This window comes from Leopardus geoffroyi, chromosome D1 (assembly GCF_018350155.1).
Source record: "Leopardus geoffroyi isolate Oge1 chromosome D1, O.geoffroyi_Oge1_pat1.0, whole genome shotgun sequence".
Classification (NCBI taxonomy): domain Eukaryota; kingdom Metazoa; phylum Chordata; class Mammalia; order Carnivora; family Felidae; genus Leopardus; species Leopardus geoffroyi.
The window spans coordinates 54,921,436-54,943,140 of record NC_059329.1 but is presented as its reverse complement, the minus strand read 5'-3'; the positions used below and the strand labels follow the sequence as shown (position 1 = coordinate 54,943,140).

At 39.4% G+C, this 21,705-nt stretch overlaps 1 protein-coding gene across 5 annotated transcripts in view; it reads right to left on the bottom strand.

Annotated features, from left to right (window-relative positions):
- The window catches only part of GDPD4 (glycerophosphodiester phosphodiesterase domain containing 4), a 173,262-nt gene that overhangs the window by 103,060 nt on the left and 48,497 nt on the right, over window positions 1–21,705 (bottom strand). For 4 of the 5 annotated variants that reach the window (XM_045483885.1, XM_045483888.1, XM_045483883.1 and 1 more), the window contains exons 4-10: window positions 20,573–20,666; window positions 12,752–12,811; window positions 5,610–5,708; window positions 5,445–5,538; window positions 4,525–4,599; window positions 3,609–3,754; window positions 3,154–3,236 (exon numbers count right to left, since the gene is read on the bottom strand). In XM_045483885.1, coding sequence (XP_045339841.1) covers window positions 3,154–3,236; window positions 3,609–3,754; window positions 4,525–4,599; window positions 5,445–5,538; window positions 5,610–5,708; window positions 12,752–12,811; window positions 20,573–20,666 — 651 coding nt within the window. The remainder of the gene's footprint in view (window positions 1–3,153; window positions 3,237–3,608; window positions 3,755–4,524; window positions 4,600–5,444; window positions 5,539–5,609; window positions 5,709–12,751; window positions 12,812–20,572; window positions 20,667–21,705) is intronic. The other variant, XM_045483884.1, reaches the window with a different exon arrangement.

The window sequence follows — 21,705 nt, the reverse complement described above, 5'->3', positions numbered from 1 at the left end:
CAAAAAACTGTAGATAGTTCTAAAGGTAGCTTTAACAGCAGCTGGTGAGAGCCAGAGTGGCAAAAACAATCCTGTAATCCAAATATAGGGGATCTGTGTTCTGGTCACTGTTTGTTGCTTTTTGACACAGAAGGGTAGACAGAAAGTCAAGCAGCCATTGTTGTACCTACTCCCATTCTTGCAAAGTCCTCCCTTTCTGGCTAAAGTGACTACCGGGAAATTTAAAGGACCAACACTCTTTTTACCCTCCTTCATTTTTCTCCTTTTCTCAAACATTAAAGGCTAGCATGTTTTAGGTATATGGTATAATATTTCACATCCTTTTGTTCTGTGAGTCCCTTGACTGATTTTTACAGAAATACTTATTTTTACTGCTTTTGTGTTTCCTATTAACTCTAATGGTCTTTCCTTTCCACTCAAAGAGTCCCCTTTAACATTTCTTATAGGGCTGGCATAGTGATCATGAACTCCTTTAGTTTTTGTTTGTCTGAGAAACTCTTTATCTCTCCTTCTACTCTGAATGATAGCCTTGCTGCATACAGTACTTTTGGCTGTAGACTATTCCCCTTTGAATATATCATTCCACTCCCTTCTGGATTGCAGAGTTTTTGATGAAAAATCTGCTCATAGCCTTATAAGGTTTCTCTTGTGTCTCTTCTCTTGTTGCTTTTAAGTCTTTTTCTTTATCATTACTTTTTACTGCTTTGATTACTATGTGTCTTGGTGTGGGCTTACTTTGGTTGATTTTGTTGGGGTATCTCTGTGCCTCCTGGATCTGGATAGCTGTTTCCTTCCCCAGATTGGGGAAGTTTTCAGCTCTTATTTCTTCAAATAAACTTTCTATCTCTCCTTTTTCTTCTCCTTCTGGGAAACCTATAATGTGAATATTATTATGCTTGATGGAGTCACTGAGTTCCCTAAGTTTATTCTCCTTTTCATGATTCTTGATTCTCATTCATTCAGCTTGATTACCTTCCATTACTCTGTCTTTGTCTTCTAGGTCATTAAGCCATTCCTCTGCTTCTTTCAACCTGTTATTTATTCCATCAAGTGTATTTTTATTTATTGTGTTCTTCACCTCTGAATGGTTCTTTATGTTTTCTATCTCTGTTTTAAGGGTCTCACTGATGACCTCCACTCTCTTCTGAAGTCCAGTGAGTATCTTTACGATCATTACTTCAAATTCTCTATTAGGCATGTTACTTATATCTGTTTCACTTAGGTCTCTTCCTGTGATTTTATCCTGTTCATTTGTGACATATTCCTCTGTCTCCTCATTTTGCCTAGCTCTCTGTGTCTGTTTCTGTGTGTTAGGAAAGTCAGTTATGTCTCTTGCTCTTGAAAGTAGTGGGCAGGACGTGCACTTTTAAGTAGGTGAATTTTGTCCAGTTTTTTTTTTTGTTTTTTTGTAATTCTTGGAAAAATTAATCTTAACTATAGAGAATCTGCTTACTCCATTTTATCTGGAACAGAAGATCCAGTAGCTATATTCCCTCAGGTTCCCTTTCACCTCTTTTGGTAGTTAGCCACATTTTACTTCCTAGTAATTCTTGATATTACATTTTTGCTGTTCAAGTTACTGGTGTGGTATTTGTGTCCTGACTGGACTCTGATATGCAATTTTTGGTAATGATAAATTTTAGGGTATGACCATAAATGTGGATGGTGCAGAGACAACAAGCAAAGAAACTGAGGGGTTGTAAGGATCATCTGCATCAAAGTTGAAGTCACAGCAATAATAGAAGAGAGAAAGATAGTATGCCAGGAGCTCACTGGCTCAGCACCTTTACCACATTATGCCAGGGCCACCAGGCACTTCAACAAATGAACCCAGGGGCTCTGGTAGAATATCTATTTTTAACCCCGAGTCAAACATTCTGCATGAAACAGCTGTCATTGTTAGGTAACATCAAGAATGCCAGTCAGAGGTCAGGAAATCTAGTTTTAATTCTGGCTTTATCATTTACATTCTAGCCTTACAACCTTAATAACACACTTCCCTTATTTGAATCTAGGTTCAAACCACATTTCCTCATCTGTGAAACAGAATGTTAATTTCTCTTCTGTTTGCTCCACAGAAAGGCTGTAAAGGGAATTTGTATACACCACATTATCTAATATACCCATGGTACAGATGAAGCCTTTCTATTTCCAGTTGCCCAGGTACATAGGTTCTACAGCAAAGCATGTCTTTTTGTCCTCACCCCTACTCTGATCCATCTTCTTTTGCTTTCTCTTGGACACTGGTATAGTCTACCACCCTTTTCCCTGACAACTCTCCCTCACATGCTGCCAGATGAGTCTTTCTAAAACAATAAAGTAATCTGTCCTCTAAAATCTACCATAGCTACCTATTACACATTTAGGGATCTCCATGATCCAGCCTTAGTGAGCCTTACAGCCATACCTCTTCCTCATATAGCCTCTCTTGTCCCCAGAACATATCACTTTTAGAATCCATACAGGTAGCTTGCTAATCTGCAAACTTGTATTTCTCATTCAGATGCCTCTGAATAAACTGTTTCCTCTACCTGGAATACCTTCTTTCCCCATATCTGATTGGTAAAATGATATTTTTCCCTCAAGACAACACAAACACAATTCTGAGGACACAGATCTTTTTCACACCATAGGCTGTGGTGGCCTTTTCCTCCACTGAGGTTCCACTGCATTTGACTTATTCATCTCTGGAAGGAACTTACCACAAATGGTTTTATACTCTGGCTATTGTAAATATGCCATGTCTCCTTCACTGGATGGCAACATCTCTTAGGCATGGCTACCTCTTATTTGCCTCTTTCTAGCACTCAGAAGAAAGCCTAGAATATAGTAGGTGCCCAGGGAATGTTAAGAAGGTTGCTAAGAGAATGCATAGGGTTAAACTGTTAGAATGCTTTGCAATGAGGACGGTTTGAATTATGTACAGAGGCTATATAGCATGTATATGATTTATGAGACTATGTTGAGAATGCAGGGGTACAGATGTATGGTTCATAAGGAAGAAGTGGTTCGCATGTGTGCTATGTGCATATGTGCCAAATGAACACCAGGAGAAACTTCCCAGGGCTTGCCCTCTCTACATCTTGGGCCATACTGTTTGTCTTCTATGGCACTGGCCTTATCTCCTCCCCACCCCAGCCCCTGATTTCCTACCTTAATTGTACATCACTCTCCAACCCATAGGCCCCTTGTTCAACAGCCTTCTCAAAGGACATCATGGTATTCTCAGGCCCCAACTGTGGAAGAAAAGAACATCAGCCCCCATACCTCAGAGTCTCTCTTCCCAACATTCCTTTATGGCTGTAATGAAAGTGCAGTAATGAAAGTGCTTTAGGAAGCTGAGTCTGGATCCCTTGGCAATTTTTTCAAAGAGCCTGCCTTATATTCTCCTCTACTCAATCTGCTCATGTGAGGCAATGTCACTGGGCACAGCAGAGAAAACCCAAAAGTTAGCTGGCCTGGGTTCAAGTCCAACCTTTATAATTAACTCCTTTTCTTGTCATTTCAAGCCAACCCCTTTACCTCTGCAGGGATTCCTATGGTTCCGAGGTCCCATTCTCTCATCCACACACCCCATGCATACCTCTACTCACTATTCTCAGACTTACCATTGGCGCACCTCTATGTCCAAAGAAGTCTGGTTTGGGTCCCAATTTATCCTCCTCCTGAATGCAGGGAGAATGAATCCCCAATGGCACAATATACAGACATAAAAGGATAAGGAAAAAAGGCAATCCAATAGCCACCTGTAGAGCTGAAAAATTAGGACAGAAGAAGTGAGAAGAAAGCAGAAGAGGAATAGAGAACTATCTCCAAGCAACTAACTATCCCAGGAGCAGTCAGTAAATAGCTACTCTATTGGTTTCATAGACTCTGTGGACTGGCTGGTTTACTCTCCATTTCTGTCACATCCTCACTAATCTTCAGTGATTTGAAGGTACAGGGATATCCAAATACAAGCATTGTTATTAAGAAAAGAAATCCTAGAACTGTACATTTACAAGGGAATGAACTGTGCAGGAGGGAGGATGAAGAGGGAATGTTAAGGGATACCTTCTCAGGAGGAAGAGCAGTTTGGCTGGTTCTGAGAAAGCCCTGAAGCTTGTAAAGATGGGCCTAAAGTGCCCATATTTAAGCCTGTGCAATATTAGTGGAAGGGGCACTAGCTGAATCGGAATTCAAAGCCAGACTCCACCACTTTGTAATTGAGTCACTAAGGACATGTTGCTTAACCTCTCTGGGTCATCATTTTCTTCATCCTGAAAAATGGGGCTATCTTGCGAAAACATATCTCACAGAACTGATAGTACAATGATGAGTCATAACAGGTAGTCAGTAAGTATTAGGCATTTGCTCTTCTGTTTCTCTCCCTCACCCCCCACCAAGCCTGTCCACAATACCTGTTACCGCTGGCCATTCCCCCAACACTTACTATTTTAGACTTCTGAAAATTTTACCAAGTTGCACATTTTTAAGTTACCACTTATGCTCCAGTCCTTGTAAATCTAGATCTCCAGCTCTAACCTCTCAACTTTGTGAGTATATTACATCCCTTGGCTGTTTCTCTGTCATATGTCATCTTGTATCTTCTCATTCTAACTAAAATTTAGGAAATGAAAAAGAAGAGTTCATTATTATCCCCTTTAAGATCTTGCCCCAGACACATTTCCTAAAATCCACTACTTACTCATAAACACTTGTACAAGCACACAATGGCAAAGGATCAAGCCAGTCTTTCTTTTGCCTGCATCCTTCCACAAGTCAGGAAGTAAACACTCCTTGTTTAACCAATAGTAAAAAGAGAGATGTCCAGAAAAGAACCTAGTTTTTTTTAGTAAAGGTGCTGAAAGACAACTTCAGCTGAAAGATAACTTCAAAACCATTTAGTATAAGGCTGTGATTCTCTTTTGTTTCCATGATATCAGGGCAAAGAAAAGAATGGAGAGGAAATCAGTGGCAGAGGCAGACATTGCTGTTTCTGCTGTAAGTCCCCAGCTGTGACAGGGACTCACAGGATACAGCTTTGAACGACTAGGATGGAACCAGGAGTATCTGGACCTATCATAAGTTCATTAGCCGAAACTAGTAATATATGATACAAACAAAAGGAACTGTGACTTGTACCATCACTGGTCAAATTAAAATGTACCTCTATTCTCACCCCACCCTAAATCCATTATCAGACAGTATGTAATAACATAGAGAAAATTCTTATTTTTCTAGAAGAATCCCTCTTCATTATGAGACTTTTGGGTTAGGGAAATGCTGACAGGCCACATATAGTCGTGAATTCGACCATAAAGAGCACGTCCGAGTAACAAGCTGAATGAATTTCCAAGAGGTGTAGTGGTGGCTATCTACCAAGCTTGCATTTTGCTAAGTGGAGAATACAAGCTAACGTCTGAGCTGAAAGAATCAGGCAGGGTTCCGTCCACATAACATACCTTCTTCTTCCAAATGGATCAAGTAGAAGGCCACAGGCCAGGAAAGGATAACCATCACAGTTATGCCACTCAGGTGCATATAGGGAGCAAAGATCTGGGAGAAAGCCAAAAGTTAGGCTAAACACATCTAGACAGACAGTGCCAAACCTATAGGATGATGCTTACCTGCAGTGACAGCCCAGCTGTCAGCCACCTCTCTTGCCAGAGTTGGCATAAAATCCACAAAACAAACGAGCATAGCAGAATCATTAGCAGAATCAGGATCTGGGGAAACAGAAAGAATCTCCTGACTTCCAGGCACTAAGACTGAATCAGAACTCTCCTTGGGAATTGTATGTGTGTCCCAACAATGTTAGGGACCTCATTCCTTCATCCTTTTAATCTGTCTTGCAAACCCCCAATATGGACTGGATCCACTCACTTACCTTCTTTGTATGCAAGTCTTTGCAGGACAGCATGGCTGGAAAAGAATTACTCAGCTATGTGGTTTGACGCCTTTACTAATTTATCATCTCCAGCCTCACTGAGCCCTCAACATTGCTTGGCATCTCTCACTCAACTTCAGCAATGGCCATTACAAATGTTCACTACTTTTTTATATGACTCAATACAATCACAAGTAAACAATGTATGTTTCCCCCAAAGGACTATAACATCAAAGCATCAAGGACAATACTTGTTTATGATTAAATCCTCACTGCCTTGCAGAGTGTTTGGCACATACTAAGCATCCAATAAATATTTGTTGAACAAAGGAAAAAAATCTTCCTGCAAGAACACTACATACTTTTACAGAGAAAGAAAACATTGAGACCAAGAATACATAACTTTAAGTTTTTCCCCTTTAAAAACAAATGTAGTTTTTCTACATCTGTGTTGCCCTCTAAAGAGTGTTTAGTTACTTCCTTTCCATTACCTATCTATATTAAAGTAATTGAATCCATAATTAAACCTTCTCATAAAATATATCCAGGCTTTGCTGGCTTAAATGGTTAATTGAACAAATATTTCCAATCTTTAACAAACCCTTCCAGAGAACAGAAAAAGAGGGAACACATTCTAACTTGTGTTGTATAGCCAACAAAACATTCACACCCAAAGTCAAGAAGGACATTACAAAAAAGAAAAAGTACAAGCATACCTCAGACATATTCCAGACCACCACAATAAAGCAAGTATTACACTAAAGCAAGTCAGATGAATTTTTTGCTTTCCCAGTGCATATAAAAATTATGCTTACACTATACCGTAGTCTATTAAGTGTACAATAGCATTATGTCTAAAAACACAATGTATATACCTTAATTCAAAGTTACTTTATTGCTAAAAATGTTAACCATCATCTGAGCTTTCAGTGAGTCATAATGTTTTTGCTGATGGAAGGTCTTGCCTCAATGTTGACGGCTGCTGACTCATCAGGGTGGTGGTTGCTGAAGGCCAGGGTAGCCGTGGCAATTTCTTAAAATAAGACTGCAATGAAGTTTGCTGCATACATTGACTCTTTCTTTCATGTACGATTTATCTGTAGCATGTGATGCTGTTTGACGGCATTTTACCCACAGTAAAACTTCTTTCAAAACTGGAGTCCATCCTCTCAAACCCTGCCACAGGTTTACCAACTAAGTTTATATAATATTCTAAGTCCTTTGTGTCATTTCAACAATCTTCACAGCATCTTCCCTAGGAGTAAATTCCATCTCAAGAAACCACATTCTTTGCTCATCCGTAAGAAGTAACTCCTTGGGGCTCCTGGGTGGCTCAGTCAACTAAGCGTCTGACTCTTGATTTCGGCTCAGATCATGATCCCAGGGTTGTGAGATTGACCCCCACATTGGGCTCCACACTAGGCATGGAGCCTGCTTGGGATATTCTTTCTCCCTCTGCCCCTTCCCCACTCACATACACACTCTCTCTCTTTAAAAAAAAAAAAAAAAAGAAGTAATTTCTCATCCATTCAAGTTTTAACATGAGATTACAGCAATTCAGTCACATCCTCAAGCTCCACTTCTAATTCTGGTTCTCTTGCTATTTCTACCATGTCTGCAGTTACTCCCTCCACTTAAGTCTTCAATCCCTCAAAGTAATCCATGAGAGTTGGAATCCACTTCTTCCAAAGTCCTGTTCATGTTGAGATTTTGACCTCTTCCCATGAATCACAAATGTTCTTCAGGACACCTTGAATACTGAATCCTTCCAGAACGTTTTCAATTTACTTTGCCCAGATCCATCAGAGGAATCACTATCTGCAGCAGCTACAGCCTTATGAAATGTATTTCTTAAATAATAAGACTTGATAGTCAAAATGACTCCTTGATCCATGGGCTGCAGAATGGATGTTGGATTAGCAGGCACAAACACAACATTCATTTCATTGTACATCTCTATCAGAGCTTTTGGGTGACCAAGTGTTGTCAATGAGCAGTAATATTTTGAAGGAAAAATTTTTCTGAGCAGTTGGTCTCAACAGTGGGCTTAAAACATGCAGTACACCACATTGTAAACAGATGTGCTACCATTCAGGCTTTGTTGTTCCATTTATAGAGCAAAGGCAGAGGAGATTTAGCATAATTCCCCAGTACCCTAGGATTTCTGGAATGGTAAATGAGCACTGACTTCAACTTAAAGTCACCAGCCAAGAGAGTCAGCCTGTCTTTTCAAGTTTTGAAGCCAGCCACCGACTTCTCTCCAGCTGTGGAAGTCCTAGATGGCATCTCCTAATAAAAGGCTGTTTTGTCTATATTGAAAATCTCTTGTTAAATAACCTATTAACAAAACAGAAGCAAATCAACACAAACCTTCATGAATTATCTTAGCTATGTCTTCTGGGTAACTTGCTGCAGCTTCTACATCAGCACTTGCTGCATCACTTTGCACTTTTATGTTATGGAGACAGTTTGTTTCCCTAAACCTCATGAACCAACTTCTGTTAGCTTCAGACTTTTCTTCTGCAACTTCCTCACCTCTCTTCACCTTCGCAAAATTGAAGAGAGTTAGGGCCTTCCTCTTGGATTAGGCTTTGGCTTAAGGAAATGCTATAGCTGGTTTGATTTTCTATTCAGACCATTAAAACTTTCTTCATATCAGCAATAAGACTCTTTTGCTTTCTTATAATTCTTGTGTTTATCAGAATAGCACTTTTGATTTCCTTCAAGGACTTTTCCTTTGCATTCATAGCATGGTTGTTTGGTGCAAGAGGCCTAGCTTTTGGCTTATCTCGGCTTTTGACATGCCTTCCTTACTGAGCTTAATCATTTCTAGCTTTTGATTTAACATGAGAGATGGGACTGTTCCTTTTACTGGAACACTTAGAGGCCACTGTAGGGCTATTAATCGCCTAATTTCAGTATTAAGTCTCAGGGAATAGGGAAGCTTGAGGAAAGGGAGACCAGAGTACGGCCAGTAGGTGGAGCAGTCAGAATACACACATTTATCAATTAAGTTCACCATCGTATATAAGGGTGTGGTTCATGGTGACCCAAAACATTTACAATAGTAACACAAAGATCACTGATCATAGAGCATCATAACAAATATAATAATAAATAAAAAGTTTGAAATATTTTAAGAATCACCAAAATGTGATACAGGACACAAAGTGAGTAAATGCTGTTGGAAAAATGGTGCCAGTGACGTGCTGGGCACAGGGTTGCCACAAACCTTCAATTTGTAAAAAAACAAGATCTGAAAACCGCAATAAAGTGAAGCACAGTAAAATAAGGTATGCCTGCATATGCCAATCTCTTATGTACATAGATGCAAACGTCTTAAATAACCTATTAACAAAACAGAAGCATCCCAACACAAAGGTTTGTCAAGGCAGACTCACATAAATCTCTTGGGTTCTATGATCTACTCAACAGCAAACTTACTAATGATTCAAAGGATACAGGCACTTATAAGGTACATATAAAACATATTCCCTTGGGGGAAATGTGATCCTTTCAAATGCAGCTACTCACAAAAATGTCTAAGGATGCATTCTGATTTTGTGGCTTAAAATGTGGAGTGTGTTTTTTTCATTGAAATAGTTGACACACAATGTTACATTATTTTGGGTGTACAACACAATGATTGAATAAGTCTCTCTATATATTATGTTATGCTCACCACAAGGAGAGCCACCATCTACCAACCACACAACACTACTACAGCACCACTGATTATATTCCCTATTCTGTACCACCTTTCATCTCTCTGACTTATTCATTCCATAACTGGAAGTTAGACCTCCCACTCTGTCCATCATTCCCCCTTTTTGCTTATCCCCTACTCCCTCCCCTCTGGCAACCACCAGTTTGTTCTCTGTGTTTATGGATCTGTTTCTGCTTTTTGTTTGTTCATTTGTTTTGTTTTTTAGAATCCACATACAAGTGAAATCATATGGAATTTATCTTCTCTACTTCATTTAGCATAATACCCCCTGGGTCCATCCATGTTGTTGAAATGGCAAGATCTCATTTTTTATGACTGCATAATATTCCATTGTGTATGTATACTGCATCTTCTTTATCCATTCATCTATCATCGATGGACACTCAGGCTGCTTCCACATCTTAGCTACTGTAAATAATGCTGCGGTAAACACAGGGGTGCATATATCTTCTGAAATTAGTCTTTTCATTTCCTCTGAGTGTAAGGTATGTTTTGAGCAAAGTTACACGAACACATTGCTTCAAAGAAGGAGCCTTTTTGGTTATGGGGCATCCTTATCTTATATCCCACTAATTATACAACTCCAGCCAGCCATGTCTCCCACATGTATATATATCTATACATAGATACATACATAGATATGTATATATATCTATAAATTCCAGGATTATTTACAATAAGCAACCCTGATTTATATCTAGCAGTTATATTCTGCCAGAAATTTTATTGACAAGGACTCTGTATTGCCTTTTGGCTAACAGATATCCTTAGTGTGTTTATCAGGAGGTTGGGGTATTATTAAGTTTTGATCGAGGTCATTCATTCCTCCCTGAGAATCCCTGGGTAGAAGAGGAATAGGTTATAGGCTTAATGTTAACCCTTTCCTTCTGGGTTTACTCTGAGTATACTAAAACTGAAACTCCAAGCCCTACAGAATCTCCCTTGCTAATAGAAGTAGTCTCTCCTCCCAAGTCCGGTTTGAAGACACAACCAAGGTAGTTACCTGCCAAGAGGATGCCAACTCTTCTCATACCCCACTTCCATCACTTCTCATCTCCTACAGACTGATAACTGGAATTAGATCCCAGAGTCCAAAGGCTCTGTTAATTTATATTGACCAAAACCCCTATAGAATATTTATGGCACTGAGTCCTAAGGGTGCTAGACATTTTAGATGAGGCTAAACTGATTGATAGGAGTGCACTTACCAGAGATTCTGAATTGAATACACTAGAACCCAGGTATTACACATCTCAAAGTGGTTCTAACTGTTTGGTTACCTAAAACCTTGGCTCATTAGTGGCCTATGCTTAATGAAATTGGGGTGCCAGCAGTTTCTTGCTGTAATATAGGAAGAAAAATCCAAAGATTTATTGAGAAAAGTTTGCTGGAATGCTATCACCTATGATCAGGTAACCCATTTCCCATATTTTATGGGAGGTCTCAGAGGACAGTGAAAAATACACTAATGAGGAAAGTGTCAGTATCCTTGAAAATTACTATAGTGGCTAAATCTCTATGCCTGAATAAAGGTGAAAGATACTGCCATTGAAACTGGCCTCCTGATTTCCAAGGCAATAATGAGATCCTGCTGTGACAGAGGTCAAGTAGCAGCACTAACTGCCAGAAGCAAGGTAAGCCTGTTTTCTAAAATAGGCACAAGCCTGGAATGGTAATCAGAATGGTTCACTCACAAGGATTCTTTTTTTAAAAAATTGAGTATAGCTGATACACAATATTAGTTTCAGGTGTACAACTTAGTGATTCAACAATTCTATTTTATGCTGGGCGTACCACAAGTGTAACTACCGTCTGTCACCATGCAACACTATTAGAATACCACTATATTCCCCATGCTGTACCTTTTATTCCTGTGACTCATTCATTCCATAACTGGAAGCCTGTGTCTCCTGCTCCCCTTCACCCATTTTGCCAAACTTCCCACTCCCCTCCCCTAAAACCGTCAGTTTGTTCTTTGCATTTATTGGACTTTGTGTCTATTCATTAGTTTTCTTTTTTAGATTTCACATGATTCTTCGTAGTGACTGATCATGGCATCCCAAATCCAAAACCGTTGGTGATCTCAATAAGGCCTATTTTTTCACTTCTCAATCTACATACTTTCCCCATAAGATCCTATGACTTCAATTTCGATCTTTTCTAGTAACTCTTAAATTTACATTTCCAGTTCATACTTCTCGTTTGAGTAAGAGGAAATTTAAGGGGATGACTCAGAGTTTGGTATGTTCCTAGGTTTAAGGAAAAACAATGAATAGTATCAAACCATGCCTGAAAAGACTATAAAAAAAAAAGAGGCTGTGGCTGGAGCTGCTCAAGCCCGTGGCAGAACAAAATGAGGGAGGCTAGTTGGAAATGAGCACATGTCCACAGATGTTGGGGCAAAGATGCTACTTTTCTGTAGACCAGATATGATCCTCTGAGAGACATCATTCAGAAGTCAATTTTAAAGGGCTCCAAACTAAGGGAGGGTCAAAAAGACCTCAAGAGAGAAATTTCTGGGGATATTTCTGCACCAAGAAAGGTGCAGTCAAGTTCTCTGAAAATACACACAGGAAAAGCCGGTGGCATAAACAGCCAACAACTGTGCATTTACCTGGTCCTGACAGCATCAACTCCAGATGACCCTCTTGCCCATCCTTGTGCAACCACGTTCTTTTATCCTATCTCCTCTTTCCCTGGGCCCTATTCTGGCAAAAGAGAGGTAAAAGGACCATCACACTCTCACTATCACTACAGGCTTCCATGCCTGGGTCAGGCCCAAAGAAGAAGAGGAAAAGTCTTATAATGTTGAAGTTTGGGTTATTACAATGAACAGAAATTTTTAATGACTGAAATAAGAATGTATTTGTAACTTTCTAAAGGACTGAGAAAGTACTGGAGCTTGCCTAAGACATTTTTGGGATGGGAAGAGTGAGTTTAACAAGAAGTGGTGAGAAAACATAAAGTTTGAGTTCAGTTCCTTCAGTAAATCAGTTACATGTTAGAAATTGAATTATTTCAATTAAAACAGTGTAAATAGATCAGTTCTTTCTAACCGGAACAATGAAAGAAAAGGTGACTCTAATTCATGCTGAGTGCCTAAGAGGCACATTCAATCCTGGCCCAAAGTCTCCTACGAAGGTTCAGTGTCCTACCTTATGACACCAGTGCAGGTATAGTTCATACCCTTCCCAAACCAACAAAAATGCAAGTACCTGGAAAAGCAAAGAAGAAAAAGGAGGTTATTTTGAAATCAAGTTGCTGTCCAAAGCACTGTTCTGTAGTTCAAAATTCCTTTCAGAGTCTAGGATTACATTCACTTCTTGCTATACCTGCACTTGTCAGCCTCTGGTACTTTGTCATGCTGCTCCTCTGCCTGAAAAGCTCTCCCTCCCCATGCCACTGATGCTTCAAAGGCAATTCAAATGTCACCTTCTATTTGCAACTTTCACCAGCAACCCCCAAAATTATTATTGCCTCTGGTATTTCATAACAATCACCACACTGATATCCTTCCTGAGTTCCTACCAATTTATTTTCCCTATGATGAACTGTATTCCTGGTATGACTTAGACCCACTTGTGACAAAAGAGAGGACAAGGGCCAGCCCTTCCATTGGTTATTTAAAAGCTCTTTCTTGGGGTGCCTGGGTGGTTCAATCAATTAAGCATCCGACTCTTGGTTTCAGCTCAGGTCATGATCTCATGGTTCATGTGATTGAGCCCTCATACAGTACAGAGCCTGCCTGGGATTCTCTCTCTCTCCCTCTGTCTCTGCCCCTCCCCCACGCATGCACTCACTTGCTCTTCTCTCTCTCAAAATAAAAAAAAAAAATTTAAAAATAGAAAAACTTTTTCTTGAGAAACCAGTGCCATTGTTACAACTGTTAACCACTGTTGTTAACCCTTGGTATTTATTCAATAAATCTCGATTAGATTTGATTGTAAATCTAGCCAGTCACCAAGTCAGTATGGAGATGCAAACAAAATCAGAACCCTCAGATACTTAGGATATTAACAAGAGTTGGACTTTATAAAGCTCTTAACCTTTTTATCAAAATAATTTTATGTATCTTATTTCATTTGTTCTTTATCCAGCCCCATAAAATGTCATTTTATTAAATATTATCATTCTCATTTGAAAGAAAAGAAATTGAGGCTCAAAGGGTATACAACTTGACCAAGGTTACAAAGTAACCTAACAGCAGAAATAGAACTCAGGTTTTCCTCTTTGTTCATCGTTGTTGCTACTGCTTATATCCAAAAGGAGGGCAGAATAGAAAGTTTGTTGTAATATATTGCTTTATTAGACACTAGAACTCATTCCCACCTTAGAAGCTAATGATACCATTCATTTCATGTTGACTGTGTATAAAAGCAATACAATACAGTGGCCAGAGTTTGGCTCAGAGCACATCTTTCACCTGCATTTTCCCCATTAAAAAGAAAAGTTTCTATCCAACCTCTCTGCCTACAGCCACCCTCCACACCACAACTTCCAGGATGGTTTTCCTAAAATAGAAATCTGACTTATGCCAAATGGCTTAGTCTTACTTTCCAGACCTTCCAAAATCTGTCACAAGCCTATCTATCCTTTTAGCCTGGTTCCCAATTATTCTTCATTATGTTCTACATTCTAACAGAACTGACCTTTCCCTCTGATCTAGTCACACTCCATATTTTTGTCTTGCCAACTTTGTCTTGATGTTCCCACAGCCTGGAATGTTCTTCCCTGATCCCCATATACACATGTCCAAATCCAACATCCCATCAGTGACACCTCTTACGAGAAGTCTTACTTAATCTTCTTGGCTGCAAGTTGCCTCTTCCTTTTCAGAACCCATGCAGAACTTTTTTTAGGCCTAATGACAAATATAATGCTCTGCCTGTGTTAGCTACTTTTGTCTGTGACTTAGTTGCCCTACTAGAGTCTAAACTCATTAAGACATTACTATAACTTTACATCTCATACCAATCTCTTTGAAGTGCCCTACATGAAAATGGAAACTGCATATATTTTGTTGATCACTGTATACTCAGTACTTATCATTCATATAATGATTAACAAATTTGCTGAAAAATGCAAATGGCAATGCATTTGAGGGGTTGGGCTTTTCTATATCAGAAAGGAAATCAGGGCGCCTGGGTGGCTCAGTTGGTTGGAATACCTACTTTGGCTCAGGTCATGATCTCACAGTCCGAAGTCTGTGGATTTGGGCCTCACATCAGGCTCTGTGCTGATGGCTCGGAGTCTGGACCCTGCTTCAGATTCTGTGTCTGCCTTTCTCTGCCCCTCCCCCACTCGCTCGTGCTTTCTCTCTCTCTCTCAAAATAATAAATAAACATTAAAAAAATTAAGGAAAGGGAATTTTGAAATCAGAGAAAGATATGTATGTCCTATGTGTAAGTGCACACTGGAAAACTCCCATTACCTGAAAGCTATCCTCCGATAAGCTTTCCACTTCTACAGACTTTTCTCTTACTTGGCCTGAATTTCTCATACCACTCTATACCACTATGTTAGCAACAGAGACAGTCAATATTGCCAAAACACTTGCTAAAATGTACTCAGCCCCTGGACTAGAGGAATAGCATTTGGTATTTTTGTGTGTTTCAATTTTTTTTTTAATTCCAGTTGGTTAACATACAGTGAAATATTGGTTTCAGGAGTAGAATTCAGTGATTCATCACTTATATATAACACCCAGGGCTTATCATAACAAGCGCCCTCCTTAATGCCCATTACCTATCTGGCCCATCTCCCACCCTCATCCCTCCATCAACCCTCAGTTTATTCTCTATCTGTAAGAGTCTGTTAAGGTTTGTTTCCCTCTTTTTCTCCACACCCCATATGTTCATTGGTTTTATTTCTTAAATTCCACATATGCATGAAATCATATGGTATTTGTCTTTCCCTGACTTGACTTATTTTGCTTAGCATAACACATTCAAGCTACATCCACAACATTGCAAATTGCAAGATTTCATTCTTTTTGATGGTTGAGTAATATTCCATTGTAAATACACACACACACACACACACACACACACACACACACCACATCTTCTTTATCCCCTCATCAGTCAACAGACATTTGGGTTCTCTCCACAGTTTGGCTAATATTGATAATGCAGCTATAAACATCGAGGTGCATGTACCTATTCAAATCTGATCTTTGTATCCTTTGGGAAAATACCTAATAGTGCAATTGCTGGATCTTAGGGATCTTAGGGTAGTTCTATTTTTCACTTTTTGAGGAACCTCCATATTGTTCTCCAGGGTGGCTATACCACTTTGCAATCCTACCAGCAGTGCAAGAGCATTCTCCTTTCTCTACATTCTTGCCAATACCTATTGTTTCTTGTGTTGTTAATTTTAGCAACTCTGACAGGTATGAGGTAGTATCTCACCATGGTTTTTGCTTTGTATTTCCCTGATGATGAGTGATGTTGAGCATCTTTTCATGTGTCTGTCAGACACCTGGATATCTTGTTTGGACAAGTGTCTATTCATGTCTCCTGCATACCTCTTAACTGAATTATTTGCATTTTAGGTGTTGTCTTTGATAATTTCTTTATATGATTTGGATACTAACCTTTATCAGATATGGCATTTGCAAATATCTTCTCCCATTCCATAGGCTGCCTTTTAGTTTTGTTGATGGTTTCCTTCACTGTGCAGAAGCTTTTTATCTTGATGAGGTCCCAAAAGTTCATTTTTGCTTTTGTTTCCTTTGCCCTAACATGTCTAGTAAGAAGCTGCTCTGGCTGAGGTCAAGAGGTTGTTGCCTGTGTCCTCCTCTAGGATTCTGATGGTTTCCTGTCTCACATTTAGGTCTTTCATCCATTTTGACTTTATTTTTGTGTATGGTGTAAGAAAGAGGTCCAGTTTCATTCTTCTGCATGTTGCTGTCCAGTTTTCCCAACACCATTTGCTGAAGAAACTGTCTTTTTTCCATTGGATATTCTTTCCTGCTTTGTTGAAGATGAGTTGACCATAGAGTTGTGGGTCCATTTCTGAATTTCCTATTTTGTTCCATTGATATGTGTCTGTTTTTGTGCCAAGTACCATACTGTCTTGATGACTACAGCTTTATAATATAGTTTGAAATCCAGAATCATGGAGCCACCAGTTGGGTTTTTTGTTTTCAGGATTGCTTTGCTATTCAGGGTCTTTTGTGGTTCCATACAAATTTTAGGATTGTCCCACCTCTGTGAAAAATGGTGGTGGTATTTTGATAAGGATTGCATTAAATGTGTAGATTGCTTTGGGTAGTATAGAAATTTTAACAATGTTTGTTCTTCCAATCCATGAGCATGGAATGCTTTTCCATTTCTCTGTGTCCTCTTCAATTCCTTTTATAAGTATTCTATAGATTTCAGTGTGTGACTCAAAGCCATTATTTCCTCGGTTTTCTGCTTAGATGATCTGTCCATTGCTGGAAGTGGGATGTCAAAGTCCCCTACTATTATTATATTATCACTGAGCTTCTTTATGTTTGTTAGTAATTCATGCATATTTTTAAGTGCTTTCAAGTTGGGGGCATAAATATTTACAATTGTTAGATCTTGATGGATAGACCCCTTAATTATGACATAATGCCTTTCATCTCCTGTTACCATCTTTGTTTTCAAATCTAGTTTGTCTGATATAAGTATGGCTATTCTGGCTTTCTTTTGATGTCCATTAGCATGATAGATGGTTCTCCATCCCCTCACTTTCAATCTGCAGGTGTCTTTAGGTCTGAAATGAGTACCCTGTAGGCAGCATATAGATTGATCTTGTTTTCTTTATCCATTCCAATACCTTATGTCTTTTGATTAGAGCATTTAGTTCATTTACATTAAGGGTGATTATTGAATAATATGAATTTAGTGCCATTGTGTTACCTTTAAAGTTGGTGTTTCTAGTGTTTTCTCTATCTCTTTATAGTCTTTGCTGCTTTTGGTCTTTTATTCCCCCCACTCAAAGAATCTCTCTGAATATTTCTTGCAGAGCTGGTTGAGTGGTCATGACCTCCTTTAGTTTTTGTTTATCTAGGAAACTCTTTATCTTTCCTTCTATTCTGAATGACAGCCTTGCTGTATAAAGTATTGTTGGCTGCATATTCTTCCCATTCAGCACATTGAATATATGCTGCCATTCTCTTCTGGCTGCCATGTTTCTGTAGACAGATCTCTTGTGAACTCAATGTGTCTTCCCTTATAGGTTAAGGGTTTTTCCTCCCTCCCTTTCTGTTTTCAGGATTCTTTGTCTATGTATTTTGTGAATTTGACTATGATATGTCTTGGTGATGGTCAGGTTTTGTTGAATTTAATGGGATTTCTCCATGCCTCTTGGTTTTTGATGTCTGTGTCCTTCCCCGGATTAGGGAAATATTCAGCTATAATTTGTTCAGATAAACCTTCTGCCTGTTTTTCTCTCTCTTCATCTTCTGGTACTCCTATTTTATGAATGTTAGTCCCTTTTTATAAGTTGCTAAGTTCCCTAAGTCTATCTTTGTGATTCATTACTTTTGTTTCCCTCTTCTTTTCAGCTTCATTATTTTCCATAATTTATCTTCTGTATCACTAATTTGTTCCTCCTCTGCATCCATCTTCACTGTCATGGCATCCATTCAAGTCTGCATCTCAGTTATAGCATTTTTAATTTCAGCCTGACTAGATTTTAGCTCTTTATCTCTGCAATAAGAGATTCTGTATAGTCTTCTATGTTTTTTTCCAGCCCAGCTACAATCCTTATAATTGTTCTAAATTCTAGTCCTGACATCTTACTTACATCTGTATTGATTAAATCTCTGGTTGTCATTTTTTCCTGTTCTTTCTTTTAGGGTGAATTCCTCTGTCTTGGAATTTTGGGGAAAACAAGAAAAAATAGTAAAATGAAAATTTTTAAATAATAATGAAGCTAGGTCCTAGGTGTGTTTTGGTTTGTTTGCTAAGAGAAGCTTGATGGGGCACCTGGGTGTCTCAGCAGTTGAGTGTCTGACTCTTGATTTCAGCTTGGGTCATGACACCAGGGTTGTGGGATTGAGCCCATGTCACTGAGCATGGAGCCTGCTTGAGATATTCTCTCTCTCTCTCTCTCTCTCTTCCCCACTTTTCCCCATTCACATGTACTCTCTCAGAAAAAACAAAGTTTAAATAATTTTTAAAATATTTAAAGAGAAGCTTGATAGAAAAAAGAGATTAAAATTAAAAATTAAAAAAATAATTAAAAAAAATAAAATAAAAATTGCTCTTTCCTTACCCAAGGGAAAAAAACACAAAAGCAAAACAAACAAAAAACCCAAAGGAAGCTAGATCCTGCTTCCCCTATAGCTGAAGTTTTGCAGCACTCTATGATCATTAGACTTAGTGCATGGAAGGGGTTTGTGCTGTTCTTCTGGGGGAAGGGCCCTCTCCTCTGATTCTCAGGTGGATTTGCCCTAATAGAGATGTGCTTGGAGGGCCCAGGGGGGTGGGGCTTAGTTTAATGGCTCCATTCTCCACTTGGTGGTGTTTAGCCCACTGAGGTCAATCAGTGCTGGCTAGGGGTGAAAATAGCTTCACCCTGCTCTCTAGTCTCTGGAGTGGGAAGTTCCCATCCTCACAGAGGCACAATAAATCATCTGTAATCCCACCTTCCATCAGAACCCTGCCTTTCACCATCTGTGTCCATGCTATCCACCTACTAGGTGGTGCTGCCCTCCTGGGTTCTATCTCAGGCTGTGTTTCAAAGAGACCCCACACTTCAGAGACCCCCACGGCTCAGACCCACTCTGATCCTCTGGGGGATGGTCTTGCTATGCCATGGCCAGTGCTGGCTTGTCCCAGGAAATAGTCACGTGACCACACAGTTGTGGTGGCTCAGAGCTTATGGTAAATCACAACACAGCCAGTTCCAGGGTTTGCTGTCCTCAGCCAATGTCTTTGTTCCTATACTAGTGATAGGGCAGCTCTATGGCACTTGTCCAGTCTTTTGCCCACGGATAGGCTGAATTGCCTCTACCAAATGCACTCCAAGCATGGGAACTGCTTCTTCCCATGTGATCCAGGGGATCCTTAGACCTCGTTTGCCCAAACCCGAGGCTCTACCCTGCTTCCTCGCCAGAGCACCACCAGGCACTGAGCTCTGAAACTTCAGACTCTGCACTCCACTATTTATAAAAAAAAAACTGGTGGTATTGAAACCTTCTCCTTTCCCCCCATCAGTGGTTTTGGGGAACAGTTTTCTTGTACAGTTCTCTGTGAGTATTTTCACTTTTTTTCTTCACTGTTAGTTCACCTCTCTCCAATCGGGATCTCTCCCTACCACAGCACCCTCAGCTCTTTTCTCCCACACATCAACCCTCTGCAGTTCTTATCTTCCATGGGTCATTTTTTCTGTTTTTAGACTTGCAGCTTAGCTCTCTAAGACTTCTGATTGGTTTTTTAGGTGTTCAGAATGATTTGATATTTATCTAGCTGATTGGGGGAGGAGGCAAGCTTAGAGTCACCCTACTCCACTGCCATCTTAACCATCCTCTTGAGGACTAGCATTTGCACAACAGGATAGGTTTGACAAACTACCTAATTTGTAAGGCCAAGGAAGACTGGTTCTCAGGAGATTAAATATGAAATGAGATAGCTCAACATGTAAAGGTACAGCTAATGTGAATCTGTTGAGTGTTGAAAATAACAACATTGAATGAACCATAAAATAGGCCATGAAATAAGACTAGAAAAAGGATGTTCTACTACCCTTTCAAAGGGAAGATTTTAAGACAGATCCTCTAGTAGAACAAGCCTTTTTTTCCTCCATCCATCCCTTGTGCCTAAGATTCAAATAGCTAATATAAACTCCAACTCTGCTAATACAAGAGTAATCTTGGGTTCTGAAGACTCCCGGCACCAATTGGATACCATCCTAGACAGGAGCACCTCATGAGGCTACTTGGGAAGAGAGTAGGGGAAACATGAAACATTACTCACCAACAGCAATGAAACACTACTCACCACCAGCAATGAAGAGTAGGCAGTCAGGATCCCAAATAAACTCAGCAAAACAATGGACCAAAAGAACCAGTATCCTGTACCTAGAAAAATGACCCTGCAAAAATGTGTTTCAATTCTTAAAATATAGCAGCAATAAGTAGTGTCTGTGTCAAGGGTAGGGAATAAGACTGGACTAGATGAGGCTTAGGAAAATGGAAGGAGGTAAGAGAAGAAATCTGAGAATAGATCTGTGAAGAGCTCTGGAGATACTTAGTTGAAAGTTTTAACTTTATTCTATAGGCAACTGTGTACTTTAGTGGGGTTCTGTATAAGTGGTATGATTTTTTTTTAATTATTTAGAATATATACTCAAAACTTATGTCCTCTTTAAAAAAAACCAATATAATAATACAGAAATTTTGCAATGTCAAAAGAGAAAAAGCCATCCATAAGTTCACCACCTTAATAAAATTAATGTTTTCTGGGGCGCCTGGGTGGCTCAATCAGTTGAGCGACCGACGTAAGCTTAGGTCATGATCTCACGGTGAGTTCGAGCCCTGCGTTGGGCTCTGTGCTGACAGCTCAGAGCCTGGAGCCTGCTTCTGATTCTGTGTCTCCCTCTCTCTCTGCCCCTCCCCCACTCATGCTCTGTCTCTCTCTGTCTCAGAAATAAACATTAAAAATAAATAAATAAATAATAAAATTAATGTTTTCCATTTTGGCATGTTCCCTGCCCATTTGCATGTATGTTTTCATATATAGCTGAAATTACAGCAACCATATTAACTGCTCTATGCTAGAGCTAAGATATTTGGGCCCTTTAAAAACAGTTCGAACGTGTTCTGTTCCTTAAGTATGTTATGAGAGAAAGCTGCTAATAATATGCTAAGAGAAACAGTGTTATTCTGGTCTACGTATTATATGTCAAATAATTTGAACTCATTTCCAGATAACAGGAATTACCTTCTCTTCATATAAAACCTGGAGAAATTATAACTTAATAATATAAATTTTAGATTAGTGAACATATAACCACATTAAAAACAATAAGGGAAATTCTCTTTCCTCACAGGCTTTAAGACACATCAAGAACAAAGAAACAGGCAATCAGCTATCCTAGTGAGAGCTATCCCAAATCAAGACACTGGGAATAG